Raw genomic sequence first — 25756 nt, 5'->3', positions numbered from 1 at the left:
ATAAAGAGAAACAAGAAGACTTTTTACAAATACATTAGAAGCAAGAGGAAGACCAAGGACAGGGTAGGTCCACTGGTCAGTGAGGAGGGAAAAACAGTAACAGGAAACTTGGCAATGGCAGAGATGCTCAATGACTTCTTTGTTTCGGTCTTCACTGAGAAGTCTGAAGGAATGCCTAACATAGTGAATGCTAGTGGGAAGGGGGTAGTGTTAGAAGGTAAAATAAAAAAAACGAACAAGTTAAAAATCACCTAGACAAGTTAGATGCCTGCAAGTCACCAGGGCCTGATGAAATGCATCCTAGAATACTCAAGGAGCTGATAGAGGAGGTATCTGAGCCTCTAGCTATCATCTTTGGAAAATCATGGGAGACAGGAGAGATTCCAGAGGACTGGAAAAGAGCAAATATAGTGCCCATCTATAAAAAGGGAAATAAGAACAACCCAGGAAACTACAGACCAGTTAGCTTTACTTGCTCCATTATCTTTCCTGGCACAGAAGTTATTAAGGAAATCATCTGTAAACACTTGGGCTACGTCTACACTGGCCCCTTTTCCGGAAGGGGCATGTTAATTTCAGAGATTGTAATAGGGAAATCCGCGGGGGATTTAAATATTCCCCGCGGCATTTAAATAAAAATGTCCGCCGCTTTTTTCCGGCTTTTAGAAAAGCCGGAAAAGAGCGTCTACACTGGCCCCAATCCTCTGGAAAAAGCGCCCTTTTCCGGAGGATCTTATTCCTACTTCAAAGAAGCCGGAAAAAAGCGGTGGACATTTTTATTTAAATGCCGCGGGGGATATTTAAATTCCCCGTGGATTTCCCTATTACGATCTCTGAAATTAACATGCCCCTTCCGGAAAAGGGGCCAGTGTAGACGTAGCCTTGGAAAGTAGCAAGGTGATAGGGAACAGCCAGCATGGATTTGTAAAGAACAAATCATGTCAAACCAATCTGATAGCTTTCTTTAATAGGATAACGAGTCTTGTAGATAAGAGAGAAGCAGTGGATGTGGTATACCTAGACTTTAGTAAGGCATTTGATACGGTCTCACACGATATTCTTATCAATAAACTAGGTAAATACAACTTAGATGGGGCTACTATGAGGTGGGTGCATAACTGGCTGGATAACCGTACTCAGAGAGTAGTTATTAATGGTTCACAATCCTGCTGGAAAGGCATAACAAGTGGGGTTCCGCAGGGGTCTGTTTTGGGACTGGTTCTGTTCAATATCTTCATCAATGATTTAGATATTGGTATAGAAAGTACGCTTATTAAGTTTGCAGAAGATACCAAGCTGGGAGGGATTGCGACTAATCTTCAGGATAAGGTCATAATTCAAAATGACCTGCACAAATTGGAGAAATGGTCTAAGTTTAATAAAGACAAATGCAAAGTGCTCCACTTAGGACGGAACAATCAGTTTCACACATACAGAATGGGAAGTGACTATCTGGGAAGGAATACGGCAGAAAGGGATCTAGGGGTTATAGTGGACCACAAGTTGAATATGAGTCAGCAGTGTGATGCCGTTGCAAAGAAAGCAAACATGATTCTGGGATGCATTAACAGGTGTGCTGTGAGCAAGACACGAGAAGTCATTCTTCCGCTCTACTCTGTGCTGGTTAGGCCTCAGTTGGAGTACTGTGTTCAGTTCTGGGCACCGCATTTCAAGAAAGAGGTGGAGAAATTGGAGAAGGTCCAAAGAAGAGCAACGAGAATGATTAAAGGTCTAGAGAACATGACCTATTAGGGAAGGCTGAAGGAATTAGGTTTGTTTAGTTTAGAAAAGAGAAGATTGAGGGGGGATATGATGGCAGTTTTCAGATATCTAAGAGGGTGTCATAAGGAGGAGGAAGAAAACTTGTTCATCTTGGCCTCTGGGGATAGAACAAGAAGCAATGGGCTTAGACATTTATCTAACCTACTCTTAAATATCTCCACAGATGGAGATTCCACAACCTCCCTGGGCAATTTATTCCAGTGTTTGACCACCCTGACAGTTAGGAACTTTTTCCTAATGTCCAACCTAAATTGCAGCAAGGGAAGTTTAGGTTGGACATTAGGAAAAAGTTCCTAACTGTCAGGGTAGTCAAACACTGGAATAAATTGCCCAGGGAGGTTGTGGAATCCCCATCTGTGGAGATATTTAAGAGTAGGTTAGATAAATGTCTATCAGGGATGGTCTAGACAGTATTTGGTCCTGCCATGAGAGCAGGGGACTGGACTTGATGACCTCTTGAGGTCCCTTCCAGTCCTAGTATTCTATGATTCTATTGAAAAAGTTCAGTGTAAAGTCATTACAGGGCAAGAACTTCCCACTGTGCACACACCCTGCCAAGAGAGGATTCTGTTGAGAGAAGGATTTATGCATGACTACACTGAACAATAAATCTATTGAATGCCAACATTTGGAAAGCAACAACATTCAGGCCACAGAGGAATTCTGTAAAATGATACAAGAAGAGGGACGCAAGATTAAATTTAGGAAAGAGCAATTTAAGCTAAATGTCAAGAGAAGCCTGATGACAAAAAGGGCCCTATGGTATTTTATGAGTCTCCAGAAGTAAACTACATTGGCAGGAATAGCTTCTAAGCAATCTGTTTATACAGTGCTCATCACCATGGTAATCGGCTTCCTAAGAGTGTCCCTCTCCTGCAGAGTTGAATTGAGTTATTTGCACTCTGTCCCCTCCCGTGCCTAGGGTGAAGTAGAATAGCCAAGTCTGCAAAGCAACACTTGAGCTGCACAGTGTGGCTGGCTTATAGTAACAGCATAGCACAAGGGTGGGCAATAAGTGGCTGGAGGTGGTTCGCCAGGGTTAGCCCCTGACAGGCCGCCGGTGCTTTATTTACATGCATGTCCATAGGTACGGCTGCTTGCCACTCCTGTTGGCTGCAGATCACTGTTCCCGGTCAATTGGAGGTGCAGGAAGCAGTGACCCTATCCATGCTACTTCCTGCAGCTCCCATTGGTCAGGAACAGCCACCCGTGGTCAGTGGGAGCTGTAAGCAGCAATACCTGCTGAGGGCCCACTAAAGGCTAACCCTGCGGAACTGCCTCCAGCCCATGGGAGGCTTATTGGCCACCCCTTATGTAGCAACATCCCCACTGCATTATGTGCTTGAGCATGAACCTAAGCTCCCAGATGAGCCAGCTATCTCAAGTTTAAAGCACCACTTCTGAGCCAGAGATGTGTGTGTGTGTGAGGGTGGGAGCTGGGTTATATAATTTAAGTTATATCTTGTGCTAACACAGCAGCGAGGACAAGATAAAAATGAGCTCTGAGAAAGCACCAGAAAAATGTCTGGTAGGAAAGATTCTCTGCTGGCAAGGGAAGAGCTAGGTATCATCCTACAGGACTGTCTCAGGCAAGCATGATTCTGGCTTGTTTTTAACACCACCACTTTCCCATCATTCTTCCTGTGCTTCACAGCCCACAAAGCCTTGCGAAGCAGCCAGCACTGTACCTTTGAAAGCGATCCCTGCGTTGTTAACCAGCACATTCAGCCCCCCGTATTTCTCCTTCAGGAAGTTCCGCAGAGTCCGGATACTCTGCATATCGTTGATGTCCAGCTGGTGGAAAAGCGGACGCAGTCCTTCCTCCTGCAGGTTTGCCACTGCAGCCTGACCCAATCCTGGGTCACGGGCTGTCAGGTACACATCCCCAGTGAACTGCTTACACAGAGCCCGCACAATAGCAAAGCCAATCCCTTTGTTGGCCCCAGTCACCACAGCTACTGGGGTGCTGGACATCTTCTTGGGCTAGTAGATGGCAAAATAAGCTCCCTGCAACAGGCAAAAGGATATAGCTGGATATATTTGCTCATTGTGACTAAGCACACCTTCCCGCACGCTCTCTAAGCAATTTTCCTGCAAACATACATTTCTCACTAGTTCCCAATCCAAAAAATAATTGGGCAAAAGAGAAATTGTTCTCGTTTTTCAGCAACTGATCTGTACGTATCCAGCTGCTCTCTTCTTCACGTGCTTTGCAAATGAAGTCTCCATCAGCAACAGAAGACAGGGCAGGTTTTAGGGCTGACCCACCCAGTTTGCCCTGGGGCAGTGCAGAGATGTACATTGCTAGCTGAGAGTCAGAAGCTGCCCCTAGTGGGCAAGGGAGCATCATATGTGTAGAGGGGCACCCAGATTTCTCACTGCTTTCCTCCCCAGAAAACATGGCGGAGGGGCAAGAGATGGCTCTCAGATACTTCCCACCTCCCACAATGTTCCTCTGCATGCCTGTCCCAGGGGGCAGTAAAGAATAGAGAAAAGCAAGGAGCAACACCAACCTACTTTCCCCATTTGGGCTGCTGCTCTTCTGTGTCCCCTTATGCAGCTTAGGCAGGAAAAATTACCTGAACATAGCCCAGGAAGCTGACTTCATTCATGCCCCTCCTTTCCCCACACAGCACGGTAGGGCACCCAGAGCAACAAATGGGAGCGAGGGAGGGGAAGTGAACAGCATTTGCAGCTGTTCCATGCATCCAGGTAATTTCCTCGTGTGCAGGAATCAGAGGTGAATGAGGCACAGTGCAAGAGAGGGAATGTGGCAGGGATGAGGGGCAAAAGGAGGGGATGGGGGAACTCAGAAGATAATGAGAGGACACCATGCTGCCCACAGGACTAGGGGTACCAAAATACAAGTTAACCCAGGCACTATTTTCCCTAAGGAAAGGTCCTGCACAAGAACTGAGCTCTGATCTGCCCCCCAAGCAGGCGCAGGCTGCAAGGAACGCTTTGCACAGGCTGCCCCGGGGGTTTGGCTGGGAGGGGAGAGGGTGTTAGGGTAAAGAAATCAATTTGCAGACTCACCTCTGGCACTGCGTAGCGCTCAGCCTCGGGCTCCTGCTCTCAGCTCCAATGACCGCATCAGTCCAGCAGGGCTGATTCAAGGGGCTTGTTTTCCTTCACTGCCCAATGAGGTGAAGCAGATACCGACCCTTCTCCAGCCGGGGAGACCAGAGCGAGCGAGAGGCGGAGCTACGTGTCTTTACTGGTCGGCTGCAGCTCCTCCCAGTAGGGAGGCCGATGTGGGGGGAGGAGGAAGTAAGACACGCGGCTGCGCTGCAGCTTTGTCTGGGGTCTGAGCAAGGGCTGCTGGGGCCTGCTTGACTTGGGTGTAAGGGAGGTTTTTTTGCTTTACCGCTCCAGCTGTGCGAGATCGGGAGCTGTAACCAAACGCCTGTGTTGTCAGTAGGGTTATTTGTAGACATGAGCGGGTAGGTTTCCTCTTAGAGCTGGTTTTTGATTGCATCGCTGGGAAGAGGCAGAAAATGTAGCCGGGGGACGCCAGCCAGCAGCGGAGCTGTAGGCACAGCGGGCTGGGCTCGGCTCCCGGGGAGCGGTAGAGGCTTTTGTTCTTTATTTCACTGATTGCGCAGGGAACTCCAGGGTGCTATGCGCAAGACACGTGCACGGTTGTGCTTTTTTATGGTCCCTCCATTCCGTGTGCTATTGATAACGCCACCGGGGCTATTAGAGCTCTAGCCCTTTTCCTAACAAGTGGCCCAAGGGAAGGGAGCAGCCAGGCAGATACAGCGCCCACTCTTAGGGTGTGTCTAGACTACAGGGTTTTTTTTTTTTTTTTGTAAAGTGGTATTTTTTCAAAAAAAAAAAAAACCCTGTACCTGCGTCTAGACTACTAACGCGTTCTGTCAACAGTAAATCAAAAGGTGGCGGTGGTTTTGTTGACGGCGGTAAACCTCATTCTACAAGGAAGAACGCCTTTTTTCGAAAGTCAAGGTGCTATTTGCATGAAAACAGGGCTTTTTTGAAAGGGAGTGTCTAGGCCCGTGGTCACCAACCAGTAGATCGCGATCTACCGGTAGATCTCAGGGGCTCTAAGAGTAGCTCTTGAGCCCTCTCTGAACTGCGCACCTGCGCAGTACATTTACATTAGATTTCCTCATGTAATGTAGGCGGGGCTTCAAGGAAGGGGCGGGGCAGTAGATCTTCGCCTGTTCTGAGACTTAAAAAGTGATCTTGGGTGTAAAAAGGTTGGAGACCACTGGCTAGGCTCTTTTGAAAAAGCAAGCTGCTTTTTTGAAAAATCTTGTTGTCTACATGCTCTTTTTTGAAAGAGATTTTTCAAGAGATACTTTTGAAAGAGGCTTGCAGTCTAGACATAGCCTTACAGCTGTAGAGGTGTGGTAGCTTTTGTAGAATCGCATGGTTCACGTATGTCTTAGATAATCATCTTCTCCTCTAAAAAGATGATATGCCCTGGAAACGTGGTGCTGGAAGTAGGGGTGCTGGGCAGTAGCAGATTTAGGGCAGGGCAAGCGGGGCAGCTGCCCCGGGCCTCTGCTTCCCGAGGCCCCGCGCATGCACTGTAGCGCCGTGGCACATGTGCCGTGTCAAAGGAGGGGTCCCGCGGTGCTGCCCTGGGTCCCGCGGCACTCTCATCCGCCCCTGGTGCTGGGGGTGTGACAGTATCCTTGGCTTGAAGTGTCTTCCATCATACAGAATTTACAGTTTTCTTCCATGGTTCTCAGTATGCCCACTACGCACATGATTCTAATGCCAATGTCAGGGAAGTAGCAGTTGATATGTCATAATGTGTTTGGTGGTGATCCTGCACTCAGTAATGGTACACTGTACTTTCTTGATTGCCAGCTTGGAGAGCACTAATTTTGACAGTGAAAACTATTTTCTTATTTTGTTCTGGTGTTTTCTTTTTGAAGTATGACCTGCTCCCATTAACTTCTATACAGATTTTTTTTTTCTTTCACTTATAGTTAAGCTATGGTTCTGTTCAGGTAATGACAATATTGTCACGTGGCACTGGTTATTCCAGTAACAACCAAGGTAACCTATAAGACTTGCTTACAAGTAATTTAAGTTATACAAGTAGTCAAGTTAGACGTGTAATTTGACTACTTGAAAGTTATAACTATGTAGGCATAAAGTATTTTATAAGGGTGAGTCAATTATACATGTTATTGGAATAACATTTTTTTCTGTGTTGGTATGCTAATTCATTGACTAAATTATCTTTTACAGTTCGTGGAATATTTATGTAAATTATGTGTTATGTTAATTCTTGTAAATGCAGTGATGGGGTAGCTGTATCAGTTCCTGGATATTAAAAAGTCAGAGGGGTGGGGTAATATTTGTTATTGAACCAATTTCTGTTGCAGTTTGAAGGCTTGTGTCTCCCATAGAAGTTGGTCCAATAAATGGATACTACCTCACCTACCATCTCTCCCATGCTTCTTAATGGAAAATAGTTATTTTAAGTGTTATAGCTTCAAATTTTATATTTGGGTTACATAATTCACTGTATCAGCATGCCTGCAAACTAATAGTATTTCTATGTGGAAACTGAATTCTTTTTAAATGTAGAAATGAGAGCGTCTTTGCTCTCCAAAGGCATAATGCCCAGTTCTTAGGTAAGGCAGCAGCTTGGGATGAAAGCTTTTTGCTTCCCTCTTCTCCTTTTGCATGTTCATTCACGTGCTTGCATGTCCTTTGTTTTCTGAGATGGAAAGCAGAAGTATTGTGAAGACCTTTAATTTCTTGTGTATATTTATAAATGTTTGGAGCAAGTAATCTTCTATATGCAGGAACTGAAAGAAATATCAAAAAAGAACTTGGCTGTTTTCCCACTTTTCATTCAGGTTATATACATAAGGTGAGGTCATTTCTTACCATGCAGAAAAATAGAGGCCGAACAGGTAGAAAGAGGCAAAGAAGAAAACAATATAGCAGTTTTTCTTCAAACAAAGGTACTATATATTTTAATCTTTTCTTCACTTGCATTCAGGGAAGCAACAGAATAATCAGTAACTTGGCATGGGATCTTTTGCTAGTCTGTGCATGGTAGAACTTCAACATGCCTTGACAAGAGTAATCAGATATCAGGCATTACATGCGAATAATCATTTTCTTTTCTGTTTTAAATATGCTTTAACTTAGTCTTCCTTAGTGCATGTTTAGTGTTGTGAGTTCTGTTTTCTGGTTGAATGATTATACTGTATTACTTTGAGTTCTCATATAACATGCTCATGCCGAGCAATTCCTGGGCATGCTGAATACTCTCAATTTCCACTGAAATTAAGGGTATTCAGTACCTAACAGAACTCATGCCTTTTTTTACTGTCTTATTATGTATCACGTTATAAAATAGGATTCTTATATATACACAGGATAGATATGTACTTCAGTAGTATTTCTCAACCAGGGGTATGCAGAGGTCTTCCAGGGGTACATCAGCTCATCCAGATTTGGGTGGGAAACCTATGGTCCAGAAACCCCGGAGATCTGGTGCCATGCGGAGCTGGGAGCTGTGAATGCCAGCTTTCCAGCATGGCCCCATGGCTCTTTGGTGGAGGGACAATCAGGGCAGCTTTACATGCTGTCCCTGCTCCCATTAGCTGGGAACTGCAGCCAGTGGGAGCTGGGGAGTGGGGGGGGGGAAGGAAGCCTGCACCGTGCAGAGCTGCCTGGCTCTTCTAACTAGACGGCGACATGGTGAGTGCTTCCTGGAGCAATGCAAAGCCAGGGCTGGCAGGGAGCCTGCTTTAACTCCTGCTCAATGACACAGCTGGGCTATCTGAAGTAAGCACCACTGCCAGAACCTGCCACTCTCACATCTCACCTTTTTCTGGTTGGAACCCTCTCTCACACCATTGCTCCTCCCAGACACCACACCCCAACCCCGAGCCTCTTCCCACACCCAAGGCCTCCAGGAGCCTGCACCTTGAACCTCCTCCTGCACCATGACCCCAGTTCCATCTGCTAGCTGGAGCCTGCGCTTCTCTGCATCTCAACCCCCTGTGCCAGAACTAAGTTCACTCCACACCTTGAACTCCTCATTTCTAGTCCCTCCCCAGAGCCTAGGGGAAGCCCTGAGCACTCCCCTCCCCTCCCCACCCCTTCCCCCCACAGAACTGTGTGTGACCTGACTGATTGTTTTTTCCCCTGTGGGTCAATGGCCCCTGAAAGAAAAGAAAAAAAGATTCCCCACCCTGATCTAGATGTTTGCCTAGTTTTACAATAGGCTACATAAAAAGTTCTAGTAAAGTCAGTACAGGTTGACACTCTCTTAACTGGGATTCTCTGGTCCAGCAACATCCATAGTTTGGCATGGATGTTGCAGGACCAGAGAGTCCCAGTGGAGGGCGAACAACAAGGATACCGGTGGGGCCGGCACAGCAGTGGGCTGTCTGCAGGGAGCTGGTGGCAGAGCTGCCCAGTGTGTGGCAGTGGGGCTGCCCAGTAGGATTGGGAGACCTGGTGCATGGCTGCCCAGGGAGGCAGTGCATGCAGCTGCTTGGAGCTCCAGTGCCTGGCTGCCCAGCAGAGCCATGGCAGTTATGGCTGTCCAGTGGGTTGGCAGAGCAATGGGGCCAGCAGGAGGTGGGGAGCTGGCTGGGGGCTGGTGAAAGGGATCCAAAAGTGATCTCTCCTGGTCTGGCAGAACCCCTCATCTAGGACTGGTCAGGTCCCAAGGGTGCCAGACCAGGGAGATCAAAACTGTACAAGCTAAGATTTTGTAGAGATGATTTGACTATGTTATTCTATATGCTGAGATTAAATACAATATTTATATTCTGGTTGATTTATTTTATAATTATATGGTAAAAATTAGACACATTTCAGTAATGATGTGCTGTCTCATTCAGGTATTTTGCTCTCTAATTTTGTAAGCCTGTAATTTTTTAGTGAGGTGAACCTTGGAGGGAGGGGGGTAATGCATGATGAACCAGATTCCTGAAAGAGGTACAGTAGTCTGGAAAGGGTGAGAGTCCGTGTAATACAGTACAAGTGTACTGTGTTTTTAATTAAACTATATTTTAATCACTCTTCCTCTTTATTTAGTAAACCAGAGTCACAAACTGGAATATATATGTCTTAAGAAGTGGCTGAAAGAAAGGGGGTTTAATGACAGTAATTTAATACCAGCACAATTTTCAGGTAATACTTTAATTGCTTATTGAGCCTAGCTTGTCTGGTTCTCACTGTGGTTTTATGCCCATCGGTCTGGTTGACTTTAGGAATGAGTCTTCAGTCTATAGACCTGCAGATAAGTCCCCAGTCCTTTACACAAATTCAGACCTGAGTAATTTCACTCACATGGGTAGACTCTGGCCTAGACATTATAAGCTGTTCCTTACAAGGGGATTCTTATGGCCCTGGTCTACACTAGGCATGTAAGTGAATAGTCAAAGTGAATACTCAACTACTCACTCTATACGAGAGGCAGCAAAGCAGGGAGAAAGAGGAGCTGGCGCTGAGGGGAGCTGGCTTAAAAACTACTTCCCCCTCAGCACGGTCTCCACGGTGCCGCATGCCCCTCCCCACCTCTATCTATTAGATAGAGGCAGCAGTGGGGAGGAGGGTGAAAGGGAGATTGCTGCAAAGCAGCCTCTGCTTACGGTGGGCAAAGGCTCATGGGGGGCGGGCAGAGGCTGCTCCGGTAGCAGTCCCTGTCTGGGGCCAGCCCCGGCTGCTGCAAACTGGTTGCTCCAGTAGCAGTCTCTCTTCATGGTGGCTAGGGCTGGCTGAGGACAGGGACTGCTGCTGGAGCAGCCTCTGCTTGTTGCCAGCCTAGGCCGCCGCAAATTGGTTGCTGGACCTGGCATGATCTGGGACTGACCAGTCCCAACTTGTGCCAGTCTGGGACTGCTGCAGCTTTGCCTTTTCAATGTAGTAAGATGCAGAGGTGCTGGGTCTGTGAGCTACCCCTGCTGCAGCCTTGCATTTTAATTGCCTGGCCCTTACTATATTTAAAATACAGACCTCAGTGGGGGTAGCTCACGGATCTGTCACGAGCTGGGTGCCTCTTACTACGTTTAAAATGCAGAGTCACAGTGGTCCAGGCTCTGTTCTGGCTTGTTCAGGACTTACCCCCACTACTGTTCTGCAATTTAAATGTAGTAGGATCTGGGCTGCCTGTGTACCCAGCTCCTACCATATTTAAACTGCAGAGCTCCAACAGGGGTAGCTCCTGGACTGACATGAGCCAGGACAGAGCACCATCCCTTCTCGACTAATCTTGTAATCGATACAAATTGTATCGACTACACAATTAGTCAGTCACCCACCTCTTAACTCCCTAGGGTAGACCAAGGGTGTTATTTCAAAATAAGGGGGGTTATTTTAAAATAACAAGCGGAGCATCCACACTACCAAGCCTGTTGTTTCAAAATAACAGGCTGGTTATTTTGAAATTTGTACTCTTCCTTTCCTGGGGGAATAAGCTTATTTCAAAAGTTATTTTGGGAGTTATTATTTTGAAATAAATCATTTCCTAGTGTAGACATGCCCATACTGTTGCAAAGTGTCAGTGAAGCCAAAGGGGCTCTGTATGGGCACTGGAGTAGGCTCCTCTAGAACATCTTGCCAAATTGCTGTTCTAGGCATTAAAGGAGCTGCACATGTTTGTAAAATACTGTTACATAAGTGTTTGCACAATCAGGCCCTACGCTTATACCATTTCCTCATTCATTCTGGCAGATTTACTAAATACACTTATCAGCATGTAGGGATGGAATGCATTTCGTAACAAAAATAAATAGTTCAGATTTCAGTGGAATGTTTGCTGTTTGTGTCTAATAAAGATTTTAGAAGAACAAATATTACACAGTTAAATTATAAAGCAGCAGATAGCACAAAAAACTGCAGAGATATTGTAGGTTGCTGATTAAAATACTCGTATAAGATAACTAGCAAGGAGTGAAAAGTGCAAGCAGGGGAGGAGGAAAAAGAGATGTGTGGGGGGGAAAAGAACAAAACTGTGGGATGCAGGAAGATTATTGAAGTGCAAGGAGCTGCAGAAATGAAGACTTTCATATGTGATAAGAGCATGGGAGATGGCAGAGAAGAGTGAAGCTAGGAGAAAAAAAGAGTCCATATCTTCAAAGGTATTTATGTGCTTCACTCCCATTTAAATCAATAGGAGTTAGGTATCAAAATACCTTTTTGAGGCTCTGGGCCAAGATCTATACATAACCTGGAGGAAGCATAAAATGATTTTATGCTGTATAAGAAATATGTTAATTTTCATGGAGCTTTCTTTTTCATACCAGTTATAATTTATAGTGTTTTGTGGTAGTCTCATGGAGAAGTCTTAAGACTGTGTACTGGATTGTAATCAGACTTTTTGTTCCTGTGCCATTTCAGATACAGGAAGAGGACTAATGAACACAAAAGCCTTTAAGGTTAGTGGCTGTTACATGGCTTTTACAGGAAATTCAGGTGGAGACATTCTAGACCCTAATCAGCATTGATCCTGAGAGAGCCTAAAAGGTCTGGAGGGGAATTTAAGATGATCTAGTTTGTACTCCAGGTATCCATGTGCATAATGGCTTTTATTATGTGCACCAATGTGGAGGTGATGTATCATGTAACAAAAGTCATTCTGCACATGGACACTATGTGGCAGTGGTGAGGTTCAAGGGTTGAGGTGAGGGTGTTAAATGGGGGCTCTGGGCCTGGGCAGGTAGTTGGGGTGTGAGAGGAGGTAGGGGCTCAGGCTGGGGTGGGAGTGTGGCTGGGGATGGAGGGTTTGGAGTGTAGGAGAAGGCTTCAGGCTGGGAAGGTGAGGAGAGGGATTTGGAATACAGGAGGCTGCAGATTGAAGCAGGAAGTTGTGATGGAGGAGGGCTGAGGGCTCTGGGGTGGCCCTGGGGATCAGGGGTTTGAAGTACAAAAGGAGGCTTTGGGTTTAGGAAGGGTGTCGGGGGGGGGTACGCCCCTGGCATGGGGTGCGCCCTCCTTCTAAGGTCCCGTTGCCCCCGTCCTGGCCCCTCGATCAGGGCATGCATGGTACTAACAGTCACAATACAGAGGCCCGGCCCCTCTATCAAGGCATATATGGTACTAACCATTCCAATATAAAGTCCTGGTCACTCTGTCAGGGCATATACGGTACTAACATTCACAATACAAAGTCCAGGCTCCCCTATCAGGGCATATATGGTACCTGAGGTCTAGCCCCGGGAAAAGCTTCTCCTGGCTGGGGGTGCTGACCTGGGTACGGAAAGGGGCGTTCGGGAGACCCGGGCCCTCCCTCTCCACCGGGTCCCAGCCCAGGGCCCTTTAGGCAGGGACTATTGCTCCTGCCTGCTCAGTGGGGAATCCGGCCGATACACACCAAGCTGTGATAGCAACCCCTTGCCCTGGGCTGCTTCCTATCCCCTGGCACCCCTATAGTCCGTCTGCCTCGGCATTGGTCCTTACCGCGGCCGGGGTTGTAGGTAGTCCGGTGCTCCATGCGGAGTTGGCTGCTGGCTTCCCTCCCAGAGTCCGATGCTGGCCCTCACTCTGGCCTCAGCTGCTGCAGGAACACCAGGGTTGCTGCCTGTGCCCTTAAACCCTCCAGCTACCTCCTCTCCTGCCAGGCTCCCTCTGCCTTTATACTCTGGGTCTGCTGGAGCAGGCCCAGCAGGGCTGGAGGGGCGGGGCTCTTTCAGTCAGCTGGGTCTGGGCTACTCCCAGCCCTTCAGTGCGGGGCCTGTTCGCCCTATCACAGAGGGGCTCTGGGCAGGGGGTTAGGATGCAGGAAGGGGTACTGGGTCTGGACTGGGAGTGAGGACTTTGGGGTGGGGCCCAGGATGAGGGGATTAGGGGTACTGGAGGGGGCTGAGGGTGGGGTAGGGGGTTGGAGCTTGGGCTTATTTGGCTGACTTCTGTGCTCCTGGGTGAGGTGTGGTGGTGGGGGGAGGAGGGAGGGAGAAATAAGGTTCTCTGGTATCTGCAGGTACCCTTTCCCCCACTTCCATTGGCCAGGAACCGGCCAGTGGGAGTGCAGAGCCAGTGCTCAAGGCCAGTGATTTGGGGCATTTCTCTGCACTTATGAATTGTGCATCCATCATAGGGATGTAAAGGACTAGTTGACTATCCAGTAGTTATTTGCTTATCGGATAGTCGACAAGATAGTTGACTAGTCGCTGCCCTTCCCCCTCCGCCAAGGAAGGGGGGGGGGAAAGGACGGTACTTAAAAGCGGCAGCGCCGCATGAAGCCTGGGATCAGCTGGGGACTCCCCAGCTGATCCCAGGATTTAGGTAGCATTTGAAAGCGACTTGGAGCTTGGGGTCAGCTGGGGAGTTCCCAGCTGACCCTGGGCTCAGTGTGTGGTGCCACTTTGAAATGCTAGGTGGAGCCTGGATCAGCTGGGGACTCCCCAGCTGACTCCGGTCTCCACGCAGGCACTTCTGCTTTGAAATGCACAAGAGCCCCCGTTAGGGCTCTTGTGCATTTCAAAGCAGAAGCACCCGTGTGTATTCTAGAATCAGTGGGACTCTGCGCTGGTCCTGGTCTCCATGGGTTGTTCCAACTTTGAAATACACAAGAGCCCCTGTTGGGGCTCTTGTACATTTCAAAGGTAGGACGCAGAAGTGCTTATCAACTAGTCGAGTAGTTGATGGAAGTTACATTGACTACTGACTAATAAATTTAATTGCTAGTTAACATCTTTACTCCATCAATCTGACATATAGTCTGTTTGATTTTTCTCAAAGGCAGGGGAACTGATTATTTCATTGCCGGAGAAATGCTTGCTCACCACTGGTACTGTCCTTAGTAGCTACCTTGGGGAATACGTTGCAAAGTAAGTGTGTGGAGGAGAAAGAGAATCTTGTTAAATTCCTCTGGTGTTTATAGGGTGCTTGCACACTGCTAGGTGGTTCATTTGAACTAGGCTTGTGCAAAGCCTAATTCACACATGTAAGTGACCCAAGGAACCCTGGATGCCAACTGGAGTCACTAAAATAATGGCATCTCTAATGGTAACTTGCATATCACAGATGCTCACGATTATTGCAAAACGTATGTATAGATGTTGTGTAAGGAGTTGTGTGTTGGGAATTTTATCTTTCTGACTTCTGTGTATTTGTTATATTTTTAATAGATGGAAGCCTTCCATATCCCCTTTGATAGCTCTGTGCACATTTTTAATAGCAGAGAGACATGCTGGCGAGCAGTCTGCATGGAAGCCTTACATTGATGTTTTACCAAAGACCTATACCTGCCCTGTTTGCTTGGAGGAAGAAATAGTGAGACTTCTTCCTGAGCCCTTAAGAAGGAAGGCTCAGGAGCAAAGAACAGTGGTCCAGGAACTACATATTTCTTCCAAGACTTTTTTCTCTTCTCTGCAATCTTTGTTTACTGAGAATGTAGAAACTGTTTTTAACTACGATGCCCTGGAGTGGGCTTGGTGCACCATTAATACTAGAACAGTGTACATGAAGCATTCACAAAGGGAATGTTTCTCTAGAGAGCCTGATGTTTATGCATTAGCACCTTATTTAGATTTGCTAAACCACAGTCCAAATGTTCAGGTAAGAATCTGGAAAGCCATAACCATAGGTCTTTTTTTTTTTTTTTAATTATGTACTATGCACTTGCTCTGTGCAGAACCCATGTTCTTATCTACGAAGAATTAGGGCCAAAGAGTTCTACTGAAGGGTTATGTCTGGTGTGTGTAGTGTATTGGACTGCTATAGGCTTGGAAGATCAGTGTTGGTGGCCTATCATGTAACCCAGAGGAAATTAATAAATAGAATTGATGGTTATGATTCAAGTGGCAAAATAGTGATGGGAAAAGATCACTGTACTGTGGTGGCCTCAAGGGTGCTCCCGCTCGGCCTCAAGGGATTAATGAGAGCCTGTGGGCACAATCGTCCTTACCCCACTACACATTTAGTATGTGTCAGATGTGGAGGAGGAGCTAAAAGGACCGAATCTGGCTTGGTTAGTGGCTGACCAGAAAGGAAAACTGATTTCTAGATCTTGCTCAGAGAATCCTGGCTGGAGACTAGGAGCTGGCACACACAGCTTCCCTAAAGGATGGTACCTCTGCAACCAGGAGACTCAGGCAGTTGAGAGAGAAAGTGTCCGGACATGAGTCCACCCAGGTTTCCCTCTAGTGGTGGAGGGTCCTGCAAGGAGCAGCAAGATTCCTGCTGAGTTAGAGACTGCCCTGCCAGTAGATCCAGCTGGCTAGCAGAAAGTGACCCTTTGGGAAGAGGCATAGGGGAGAGTGGAGCTGATATGTCAGGAGCCTGGGAAGAGGTTGAGGTAAAGGCCTAAGGTAGGAAATAGCTCAGTAAACCTCAGGTGGATATCTGTAGTCAGGCTCTGATGCTGTAATTAGGGTCCTGGGTCTGGACCCAGTGCACAGTCTGAGTTCTGCCAGCCCACCAAGGAAGAGTGAATACTACACACCCAACAGGTAAAGAGTAGTGAAATCCCCTGATACTAGAGAAAAGGACTGGGGAGTCGAGCCGTTGAGCATGACATTGAAGGACACTAACTGTTGGAGTGGTGGGTTACCTCTGAACGGGTGGGACTCGACATGAGCATCCTCAGGGGCAGAAGTCTGCAGGTTAACCCTGAGGAACTGTGGGTGGTCAGCACATCGAAGGTTCCTCTCCCCATTTTATGCCATACCCCAGCCACTAAGAGGTGGTCCAGCCAGTGAATCACATGCTTAGTGGTATCTGGGGCCAGTAATGTTTTGACCCATAAGTCCAGAAATTACTTGGGGGAGGAGTGTGGAATTGTCTCCATTGGAGGGCCCTTGTAAGTAGTTTTTCTTTACCCCATCATTGGGTACAGTGCAGGGAGCATGTGGTTTCTGTAGTGGCTGGTACTTCTAGGCTGCAAAGCAGCCTACGGCAATGTCTTCAGAACTGCTTATGATGTTGCTCTGATATATGTCTGGGACCACATTGACTCGTGACAGCACAGAATAAGGGGAGCACAGAGGTTGTTAAAGGCTTTCTTTGTTGCTGCTTTGCCTGAGCTAGACTTCTGTGCTCTGCCTCCTAGAGATGCAGCACAAGGAAACTTTCTTCAGATCAGGTCCTAAGTGCAACAAAGAAAATTCTGTATCGTCAAAATCACTTTAAATATGTCATTATCGGGTCCTAGATGTTTTTCCCCTTTTATCACAGCATGGTAAAAGTGTTAAATATGATGGGTCTTTATCATTATGGGCATGATTTTTTTTTCCACTACAGTAGAAGAAATGTCTTTTTAAAATTTCCTCAAAGGTAAAAGCTGCATTTAATGAGCGGACAAGATGTTATGAAATTAGGACTGATTCACATTGCAGAAGACATGAAGAACTGTTTATCTGTTACGGCCCTCACGATAACCAGCGGCTTCTGCTAGAATATGGTTTCATTGCCACCAACAACCCACACAGTGAGGTTTATGTCTCAGCAGGTTGGTAGCTTTATCTTAACGTTAAAATGTACAGGCATGGAAAGTAGAGGTGTTGGGGGTGGGGGAGAGAGGAGGGGCGGGGCGGGATGTAGCACGCTCAGGTTTTGCACTTAGCTTCCTTGTGCCAAGGGGCTGGCCCTGCTGCAGGCTTCTCCAACCCCGGTCTCGGCCTCCAGGTGGCCGCTGTGGGGATCTGCTGGCCCCGCATACTTTGCTGCTGCAGGCTTCACCTCCCCTGCACTGCCCCCCCCCCTCGCCTCGATACTCCTAGCCCTCATCCCATCACCCACCAGCCTCATAGGCAGCACAGCCCCTGCTGCCCCAGGAAGCAGCCTGTGGCAAAGCTGTGTGGCTCTGGGAAGCAGCTGTCTTGAGTCCTTGCCCCACCCCCAATCCCCTGCCTTGAAAGACCAGAGCAATGCCGGGTAAATCTTCCAGTACAGGGGTCTCCAACCTTTTTAAGCATGATATCACTTTTTGAATTTAATTGCAATCCAGCATATACCTCAAACCCAAATACCCTTGTCCCACCCTCCTTCCCGCCCCTTCTCTGAGCCACCGCCCCTGCTCACTCCATCCTCCCTCCCCCATTCTCACTCACTTTTATCAGGCTGGGGGCAGGAATTTGGAGTGCAAGAAGGGTTCACGATTGGGGCCAGGTTTTGGAATGCGGGCTCCAGCTGGGCACCTCTTACCCCAGGTGGCTTCTAGGCTAACGCAGTCTCGCTTCGGCCCTACCCCTACACCACTCTCAAAAGCAGCCAGTAAACTCCCTCCATCCCTGTCCCCCTCTGGTCTGTGAAGATGGGGCATGGGATGGAGGGAGGGGCACCCTGAGATCAGTACCCTCCCTTCCTCTTCTTCCCATACCCTGCACAGTAATAAGGAGGCTCCCATGGGGCGGGGGCAGCTCCAAGGCAGAGGGCAGTACTGCTGAGAGAAGCAGCCAAAGTGCCAGCACTTGATAGTCTCCTGGCCAAACCTCTGAGGATCACCTCTCAAAGGCTCCAAGATCTACCAGTAGATCCCAATCTACTGGTTGGTGACCACTGTTCTAGTAGTTTGAATTATGTTCTTATATTTTAAGTTCTAGTTAGCTTGTTTTCACTGTTTGCTTAAAGATCTTATATTTTTGCAGCCATCCTTCTTCAACATGCCTTTCTGGCAGACAAGCAGAGAAATATGAAGCTTTCCATTCTAAAGGATCATGACTTATTTGAGTAGGTATCTCTTTAAAGCTCTGGTTTCCACTTGAGAAAACAGTCACAGTAAAACTAAAATAAAAGTTCAGATGCTCCTTTTTAAATTTGCAAGTAAATTGGTTTATAAAAAATGTATCCAAAGTCTCTTTGTTTCTGTACTAGTGGAAAAGAATTTGTGACTAAAAGACAACTCAAAAACTAAGGATTAGGATTAGGGATCAGCACAAGACAGTTTGGACTGCCCTGTTCCACTGCTGTGGGAACCAGCAGAGCAAAAGGGATCTGGGGAGAAACCTTTTGCCTGTGATACCACAGTGTAGTTCCCACATAGACCATGGGCTCTTCCCATCCTTACCTGTGTCATGGGGTGGGAGGAGCCTGCCATTAGGCAGAAGCTTTGTTGCCACAGTTACTATTTGTGTGAAGATCACAAGCTGTTTTATAAGCCCCTGCTTTCTACCTTTCGGTAATTTTGGACACCTTTTAGAAATTTGACGTTTGGAAGGGATGGGCCATCCTGGAGACTCCTCACAGCTCTCAAGTTGTTGTGCCTTGGAGCAGACGAATTGTAAGTTTCAAATAAAGACTTACAGAAATGTGGTCATTTGTTTAGAAAATAAAGCATCTCCTATTCCTCTAATATGTGTCCTCTTGCACTAGCTGAGATGTAGAGACGGTAACATTGGATATATCTGCGTGATCATCTCTAACTCCACTAAGATTACTCACACGAGAAAGGCAAGAGCTATATATTTGAGAACTCTTGTCTGTTTGTCCATCTCCAAGGTGTCCCAACATGCTAGCCACTAGCCAAATATAGCTATTTGGCTGATTGTTAGCTTGAACAATGTGGCTACTTGGCCAGTTCATAACTGGTTGGGCACCTCAGGTCTGTCTGTTCAAGAACTCAACACTAGGACCACCTAATTTGATATACAGCTTCCTTTTATCATAACTTAAAGCAAGGTGAGGATTTGGTTATGCCTGGAATGGGGTTGTTTCTCATAAAATCATACAGAAAAGAGGCAGAATCACCTGACAGGTGAAAGGGGCTGGCTGGGGGCACCTCTCCCCACCCCCTTAAATGGGACTATCCCAGCCCTGAGTCTTCCACTCTCAGCTGCAGGTGCCCTGTGTGTGGGGGGGGGGGGGGGGGGGGAGAGTGAAGCTTCATAGGGGAACAGTGCTGGCTGCTCCTTTCATCAGGGAGCCAGAGGAAAGTGCACAGTTTGCTGCATTTCTCGCACGGGCTGGGGAGTGGAGGGGGCAGGCAAACCTGCCCCAGCAGGGGGACATGAACCCCCTCCCCTGGCTGTGCCCACTGGAACTGCAGCGCCCATAGTGGGGTGCTTCTCATCTGGCATCAAGCTGCTGCAGTGAGAGAGCTGGGGTAGTCCTCTCTCCCTGAGGCAGCTTGCGTACTGAATCTCTCCAGCCTCACTCCAGAGCAATGATTTAAATGTAGCATGTACGTTTTCATTTTATTTTCCAAAATAATAAAAATTGAGTTAAGCACCCGAGCGACAATAGGTAAATCTTACAGTAATATATAATGTAAATGTCATTATCTGTCGCATACACAACAGCTGTATTCAGTTAAACACCAACCACTCTGCTGTTCTCTTCCTGCGCCAGGAACTGGATATTAAGTTTTTGTTTCTTACGTGTTGTTTTGGTGGGTCCCATGAACTCAGACACTTCAGTTTTTCCTCTGAAAAGTATATTTCAGGGACTATTTTGGAAATTTCAGGACTATGTTCATAGCTGAAGGAAAAAGGTTCAGCTGTATTGATGTCACAAAGATGATCCTGCTTATTCCAGCAGTGAATTAAGCCTTCAGAATCTTGGTATTGTTTGAAAATGGCTACATGAGCATTGTCAGTTATCAAATATGTCTTAATTAAGAGGAAAAAATTATTTACACCCACCTGTGCTGGAAGGGCTTAATTCTCAATAGAAAATGTTTTCCAAAAAGTAACGGCAAGATCCAAGGAACGTGTCCGCTTTTCTGAAAAAAATGTCGGAAAAGTAGATGCGCTTTTTGGGCATCCCTGTAAACCATTTTATGAGGAAGAAGGGATGCTCCAAAAGAGGGGTTTTTTCCCCCTGAAATTTGGTCCTGTGTAGACAGGCCAAATTTCAGAAAACCTCTTTTGGAAGTAAATCGGAAAATACCGCAAATTGCGTTTCTTTTTCTGATTTATCTTTGTGGTGTAGACATAGCCTTTGACTTGGTTATATATCAGGGTTGGGGTTTTTTGGGTTAGTTTCTGGCTGGGCAATACAACAAATAATCACTTGTTTTTTTTGTTTTTTTTAAATTTCTCTAGTACCTATTGGAAGAAAGTGTTGCTTGGTGATATAATTTCAGCTAGAAATGAGGAGAAGAGTTTGAACATAGCGGCAAAAATATGTCTTTCCTTAATAGAGGATACTCAGCATGTCCTTGAGAAGGTAATTGAATAGAACAATACAGTGGGGCAGATTCTCTTAAGGGGTTTGTCTCTGCAGTGCTGCAGTCTGCACTAGAGAGTTGTACATTTTAGGTTCCGCTATTGTGTTGTGCACCCCTGGTATCCTACGGGCAGGGGCTACTCCAGCAGGGGCTGGGAGTTGGGAGCTGGTAGCAGCCCCAGACAGCCTGGATCCCACTTAATTGGTTAAACATCAGGCCAACTTAACATTTAACAATAGTATAAATTGACGTCAACAACTTGAAAAGAAAATAGACTGAGAATCAACCAATCCCTCTCCCCCCGCCCCTCCCCCCAAAAAAAACCTCTAGGAATGTTCAGTTTAGAAAAGAATTGACTTAGGATATGATCAAGGTCTATAAAATTCTGAAGAGTGTGGAGATAGTGAATAAGAAAGTGATCAATAGTCAAATCATGAAACCAATATAATGGAATGAATCCTTAAATACACTCATCTCCTCCCCTTCCCTTGAACACTGAAGAGTAAGGTCCTCAACCCTATAGACATTACTGCGCTCTTTTGGTTGCTGAGGCTATGTCTACGAAGAGAGTGTCTATGCTGCACGTTTCTAGGGGAACATTTTTGGGAAGGAGGAACCTGAATAGAGGGTATGAAATCCATCTTAATCCTAATGGAACTAGATTGCAGCCATGTAAAATAATAAAGTTTGTCTGCGAGTGGGATGGGATCGAAGAATATTTTGAACCAAAGAGCATTAGGAGCTGAGGCACAAATCAGACAGAGACACTGTTGAAGATGCCGGTAATACAACAGTCTCTGTGTATCCTATAAAGAGCAGGGTGAAAATTATAGTTGAACTAAAACAGGTGCCACATAAACCCACAGTAGCATCTGTAAAGTCAGTTGTGTCAGATTAAAAAGCTAAATAAAAATTGATTTTTAGTCAAGAAAAACAAATGTCTATATAAAGGCAAAATTTTTTAAAACAAAAATGGTGAACTCGAATGCCTGGCAATGGAAGAGGACTTTGATATAATTGGCATTATAGAAATGATGTGGAATGATTAAAAACTAATAGGATATGGTAATATCTGTTACAAACTATACTGGAAAAGTAGACCAGACTGAAAAGGTGGGGGAGCAGTGCTATTTCTAAAGGATGCCAGGGAAATTACTGAGAGAAAAATTCAGAGGGGAGAGCACTACACAGTTGAAGCTTTGTAGATACAAATTCCAAATGGTAAGAATGTAAATGTATTAGGGCTATGCCATTGTCCTCTGGATTAAGGAAAGAAAATTGAGTATACAATGCTGAGAGAAATAAGAGGCAGCAAATTGTAAGAAAATGATGACTGTGTATATAAGTTCAGATATAAACTGTTCAAAAGGCACGAGACAGTGTCAAAATTGTAGCTCATTTAATGAGTGTTCCTTAAAACAAAGTAAGAATAGCCTCTAGAATTATTTGTTGTAACTCGAGCATGAGAGCTAATTAATGCAGAAACTAATTGAGTTCCATTGTTGAAGCTGATCATGATGTCCAGAAAGTTGATGCTGGTGTGCGTTTGATGGACAGGGATTAGTTATTGAAGTTGTGGTGTCTGAGCAGTAATAGTGACTACAGTATAACTAGGCTCATTGTCTTTGACCTACTTTTTCATTTTGCCACTAATTCTGTTTTCTAATAAGTCATAAAACGTAACTAATATAGTTGAACCTCTCTAGTTTGGCACTTGCTGGTCTGGCATGATTTTAGTTAGCCGGATGTCCACTTATCATGGGTGTGGCCAAGTTCCCTGCACTCCCATAAAGTTTATTTACAGCCACCAGTCCCCTCTGTGCTGTGATTTAGCTGATTTACCCCGAGATGTCTTCTAAGAGTCCAGTTAGCAGTGGAAGTGTAGGTAATGCTGCTACGCAATATTGTCCTCCTGTGGTTTGGCAATTTCTCTGGTTGGGCACCAGTCAGGTCCCAAGGGTGCTGGACTAGAGAGGTTCAACCTGTACAGTACATTGATGTTACTGTATGTTACCTCTTGCACAAATTCACCTGTCACAAATATCTGTTTATGGGTGATATCTGTATCTATTACTGAGTTTAAATATCCTTTTGGCTTTTGTACATTTTCAGATTTTCCAAATGAAAAAGGACAACATGAACCTTGAAAACCAGCTGACTTTGGTGGAAGCACTGCGTCTGGAAGACCTAACAATCTTGCAAACATCATTAGGGATTGTGCACAACTTGCTTGCTGCAATAACTTGACCTGTTCAAAAAGTAGATCACAGCACAGTGGCTTTCACTTGAAGGAGCTAGAAGCCTGCATAATATTTTTTTATGACCAGTAGCATCAAGGAATAATGTAAAATTATGGTGGAAAAGGTGTCCAGTTTGACATTCGCTCTAGGGCCATATTCTCTGCTATCTCCTGAGAGGCGCAGCCTAGAAAATGCAGGACGCAAGGGTGGCTTTGTCACTTTTGTGTTATCTAGGTTTTGGGCTGTTCTGGGAACCAAAGCACCTCCAGGCATAATTAGAGCTGTCCCAGGGGTTGATGGAACTTGAAGGTGCCTAGGGATTGGACTGCAGCCTAGAACCTTTATAGTGCCAAGAGGCTGCTCCCTGCTATGTCCCTACTTTCAGGCTCGCAGTGGAGGGCAGTGTAGAGCCACTTGCTGTTCCTGTGCCAGGAACATCTGCTGACCCTTTGTGGTCATTGAACTTGGCTGGACGTGCTTATAAGGTCTGGAGTACAGTCTGTGTCAGCCCCAGAATGACCCCAAAACCATCCCAACACCCAATCCAATGCATATGTAGTGCTGAAGCTGGAGGTTCAGGTCTCAGCCATCATGAAGAAGTGCGGATTTCCCTCCCCACATTTTAAAAATTCCCTCTACATTGATGCCAGCCTATGTATGTTTCTCAGGAGCACTGGCTCCTGCCTTCTCCCATGTGTGCAAGCACGTTTCCAAAAATAAACATTTGTTAACATCCCTCCCCTCTCCAATTTGGGAGCTGGCTGCCATTCAGAGTTAGAGGCAAAAAGGAACACGTGGAATAGGGGTGGGGAACCTTTTCTGGGCCGGAAGCCACTGGCCCACAGAAAAATAAGTCAGAAGCTGCACACAAGTGAGAAACAAACAAAAAAACACTCCTCACCAATGCTGGAGAGAGTCCCCGAGCCTCAGGTGCTAAATCCAGGCAAGCTAGGGGCTGCATCCGGCTCCCAGGCTTTAGGGTCCCCACCCCTGACTTAGAGCATCTAGTCTGACCTGTATATTCCATGCCTCTACATTTCACCCTGTTACCTCAGTATTGAGCCTCTTAATTAGTTTGACTAAAGCTTCTATCTCCCATTTTGGCATTCAGTCTTGATTTGAAAACATCAGAGATCCACCGCTTCTCTTGGATCCAGTGGTAAATTGCCATCACTATCGGGATTCTGTGCCTTATTTCCAGTTTGAATTTGTCTGGCTTCAGTTTCAAGCCATTGGTTCTTGCTATGTGTTTCTCTTCTAGTTTAAAGGCCCTATTGGTACCCATTCTTTTCTTCCATGAAAGAACTTGTGCACTGCAATCAAGTCACCTTTCAGTCTTTTTTTGATAAGCTTTACAAATTGAGCTCTTTAAGTATCTCATTACAAGGTATTTTGCCCAGCCCTTGAGTCCCCTCTTCTTTTGGCTCTTTTTTGCACCCTCACCTAATTCTCCACATTGTTTTTCAAATGTGGGTATCAGAACTGTAGGGGCAGAATTATAGAATCTGTCTCCCCAATGCTGTGCAGAGAGGAAATATTCTCTCCCTGTTCTTACTAGTATCTGCATTGGTCTGTATTAAAATGCATTTTGTATGAATGGGGCCAAATTTACCAAGCAATCCAGATCGCTTTGTCCAACTGTCCTGTGCTCATTGTTATTTGTCATTGTGCCAGTCTTTGTGTCAGATTTCAACAGCAATGATTCTTTTTTATTTATTTCAAGATCATTGCTGAAAAAGTTGACTAGCATTTGGACTAGTACCAATCCCTGCATCTCCCTCCTAGAAATACTGCCTGAGAGATTGCCCCTCAAAGGCTATGGAGTAGGGGCACTTGGCATATAGCTACACACTACAGGGAAAGGAGACCTGTAGATACATTGGTTGCTGCTGTGGTGTATAGTTACATTCTGCAGTGATAGTCTCCAGCAGCGGGAAGTGGGGAACCTGCTGGAGTCTCTTACTGGAAAGGGAAAAAGCTGCTGTAGCAGGGAGATACTACATTGTTTAAAAACTGTAGATATGGGAGGTACTGCCTGGGTGCACTGAGAGCCTGTGTTGGATAAATACTGTGGGTGGGATTAAAGTATGTAGGACACTCTATTAGCCTAAGTAGTTTCTCCCTGTTTATACTGTTATTTATATGTGTGCTAGCTAGGCATACAGTGTCTGTACTCTACTGCCATGTAGATGTCCCTTAAGTGATACACTGCCACAGCTCTGATCAGTGGACGTAAGGGAGCTAGATTTTTCATTTTAAAAGGAGGACATTCTCTTAGGAGGTCTCTTTGCTCTGTACTTTGCTTCCTTCCTAGCCACACTTGGTCCACCAACCCCTGAATTCCTGCACGGTTCCACCATCCTGCAAGACTCCTGTTCACCTGGGCATTTGAAGAGATGATGGGTTGAGGGAAGATTTTATTTTTGGTCAAATAATTACTAAAATGGGATGATGAGGAGGTGAACAAAAGAGCCTACCATCTGGAAAGAGAACTTATTGCTGTTTTTATTGCCCTGAGTAAATGATGTAATAATAAAGGCTTTTTAATGGGTACCTTAATGCTCTTGGCCTGCTACATTACTTGAGCTCGCGGTCTCACACTGCATCATAATTAAGTTTTTGTATAATTTTATTCATATGTAAAATAAACCATGGTATAAAAAATAACATAAGGCTG

General features: G+C 45.9%; 2 protein-coding genes across 6 annotated transcripts in view; one reads left to right on the top strand and one right to left on the bottom strand.

The window, feature by feature from the left end:
* LOC102454231 (carbonyl reductase [NADPH] 1) overlaps positions 1-5038 on the bottom strand; it is a 9656-nt gene extending 4618 nt beyond the window's left edge. The window contains exons 1-2 of the mRNA XM_006125997.4: positions 4819-5038; positions 3471-3789 (exon numbers count right to left, since the gene is read on the bottom strand). Coding sequence (XP_006126059.1) covers positions 3471-3756 — 286 coding nt within the window. The 5' untranslated portion in view covers positions 3757-3789; positions 4819-5038. The remainder of the gene's footprint in view (positions 1-3470; positions 3790-4818) is intronic.
* On the top strand, positions 5032-25756 carry SETD4 (SET domain containing 4). 5 transcript variants are annotated; one of them, XM_006126000.4, is made up of 12 exons: positions 5068-5225; positions 6744-6813; positions 7626-7733; positions 9829-9924; positions 12133-12170; positions 14473-14561; positions 14862-15291; positions 17008-17182; positions 18321-18402; positions 18872-18952; positions 20715-20838; positions 22952-25756. In XM_006126000.4, the coding sequence occupies exons 2-12, from the start codon at positions 6768-6770 to the stop codon at positions 23084-23086; spliced, it is 1404 nt and encodes a 467-aa protein (XP_006126062.2). In that variant the 5' UTR covers positions 5068-5225; positions 6744-6767; the 3' UTR covers positions 23087-25756. The 5 variants fall into 5 exon arrangements, with proteins under 5 accessions (XP_006126066.2, XP_006126062.2, XP_006126065.2 ...); XM_006126001.4 differs by having other exon boundaries at positions 5107-5125; XM_006126004.3 differs by lacking the exon at positions 6744-6813 and having other exon boundaries at positions 5032-5125.

Source organism: Pelodiscus sinensis, chromosome 1 (assembly GCF_049634645.1).
Source record: "Pelodiscus sinensis isolate JC-2024 chromosome 1, ASM4963464v1, whole genome shotgun sequence".
NCBI lineage: Eukaryota > Metazoa > Chordata > Testudines > Trionychidae > Pelodiscus > Pelodiscus sinensis.
This window is presented reverse-complemented; position numbering and strand designations above follow the sequence as displayed.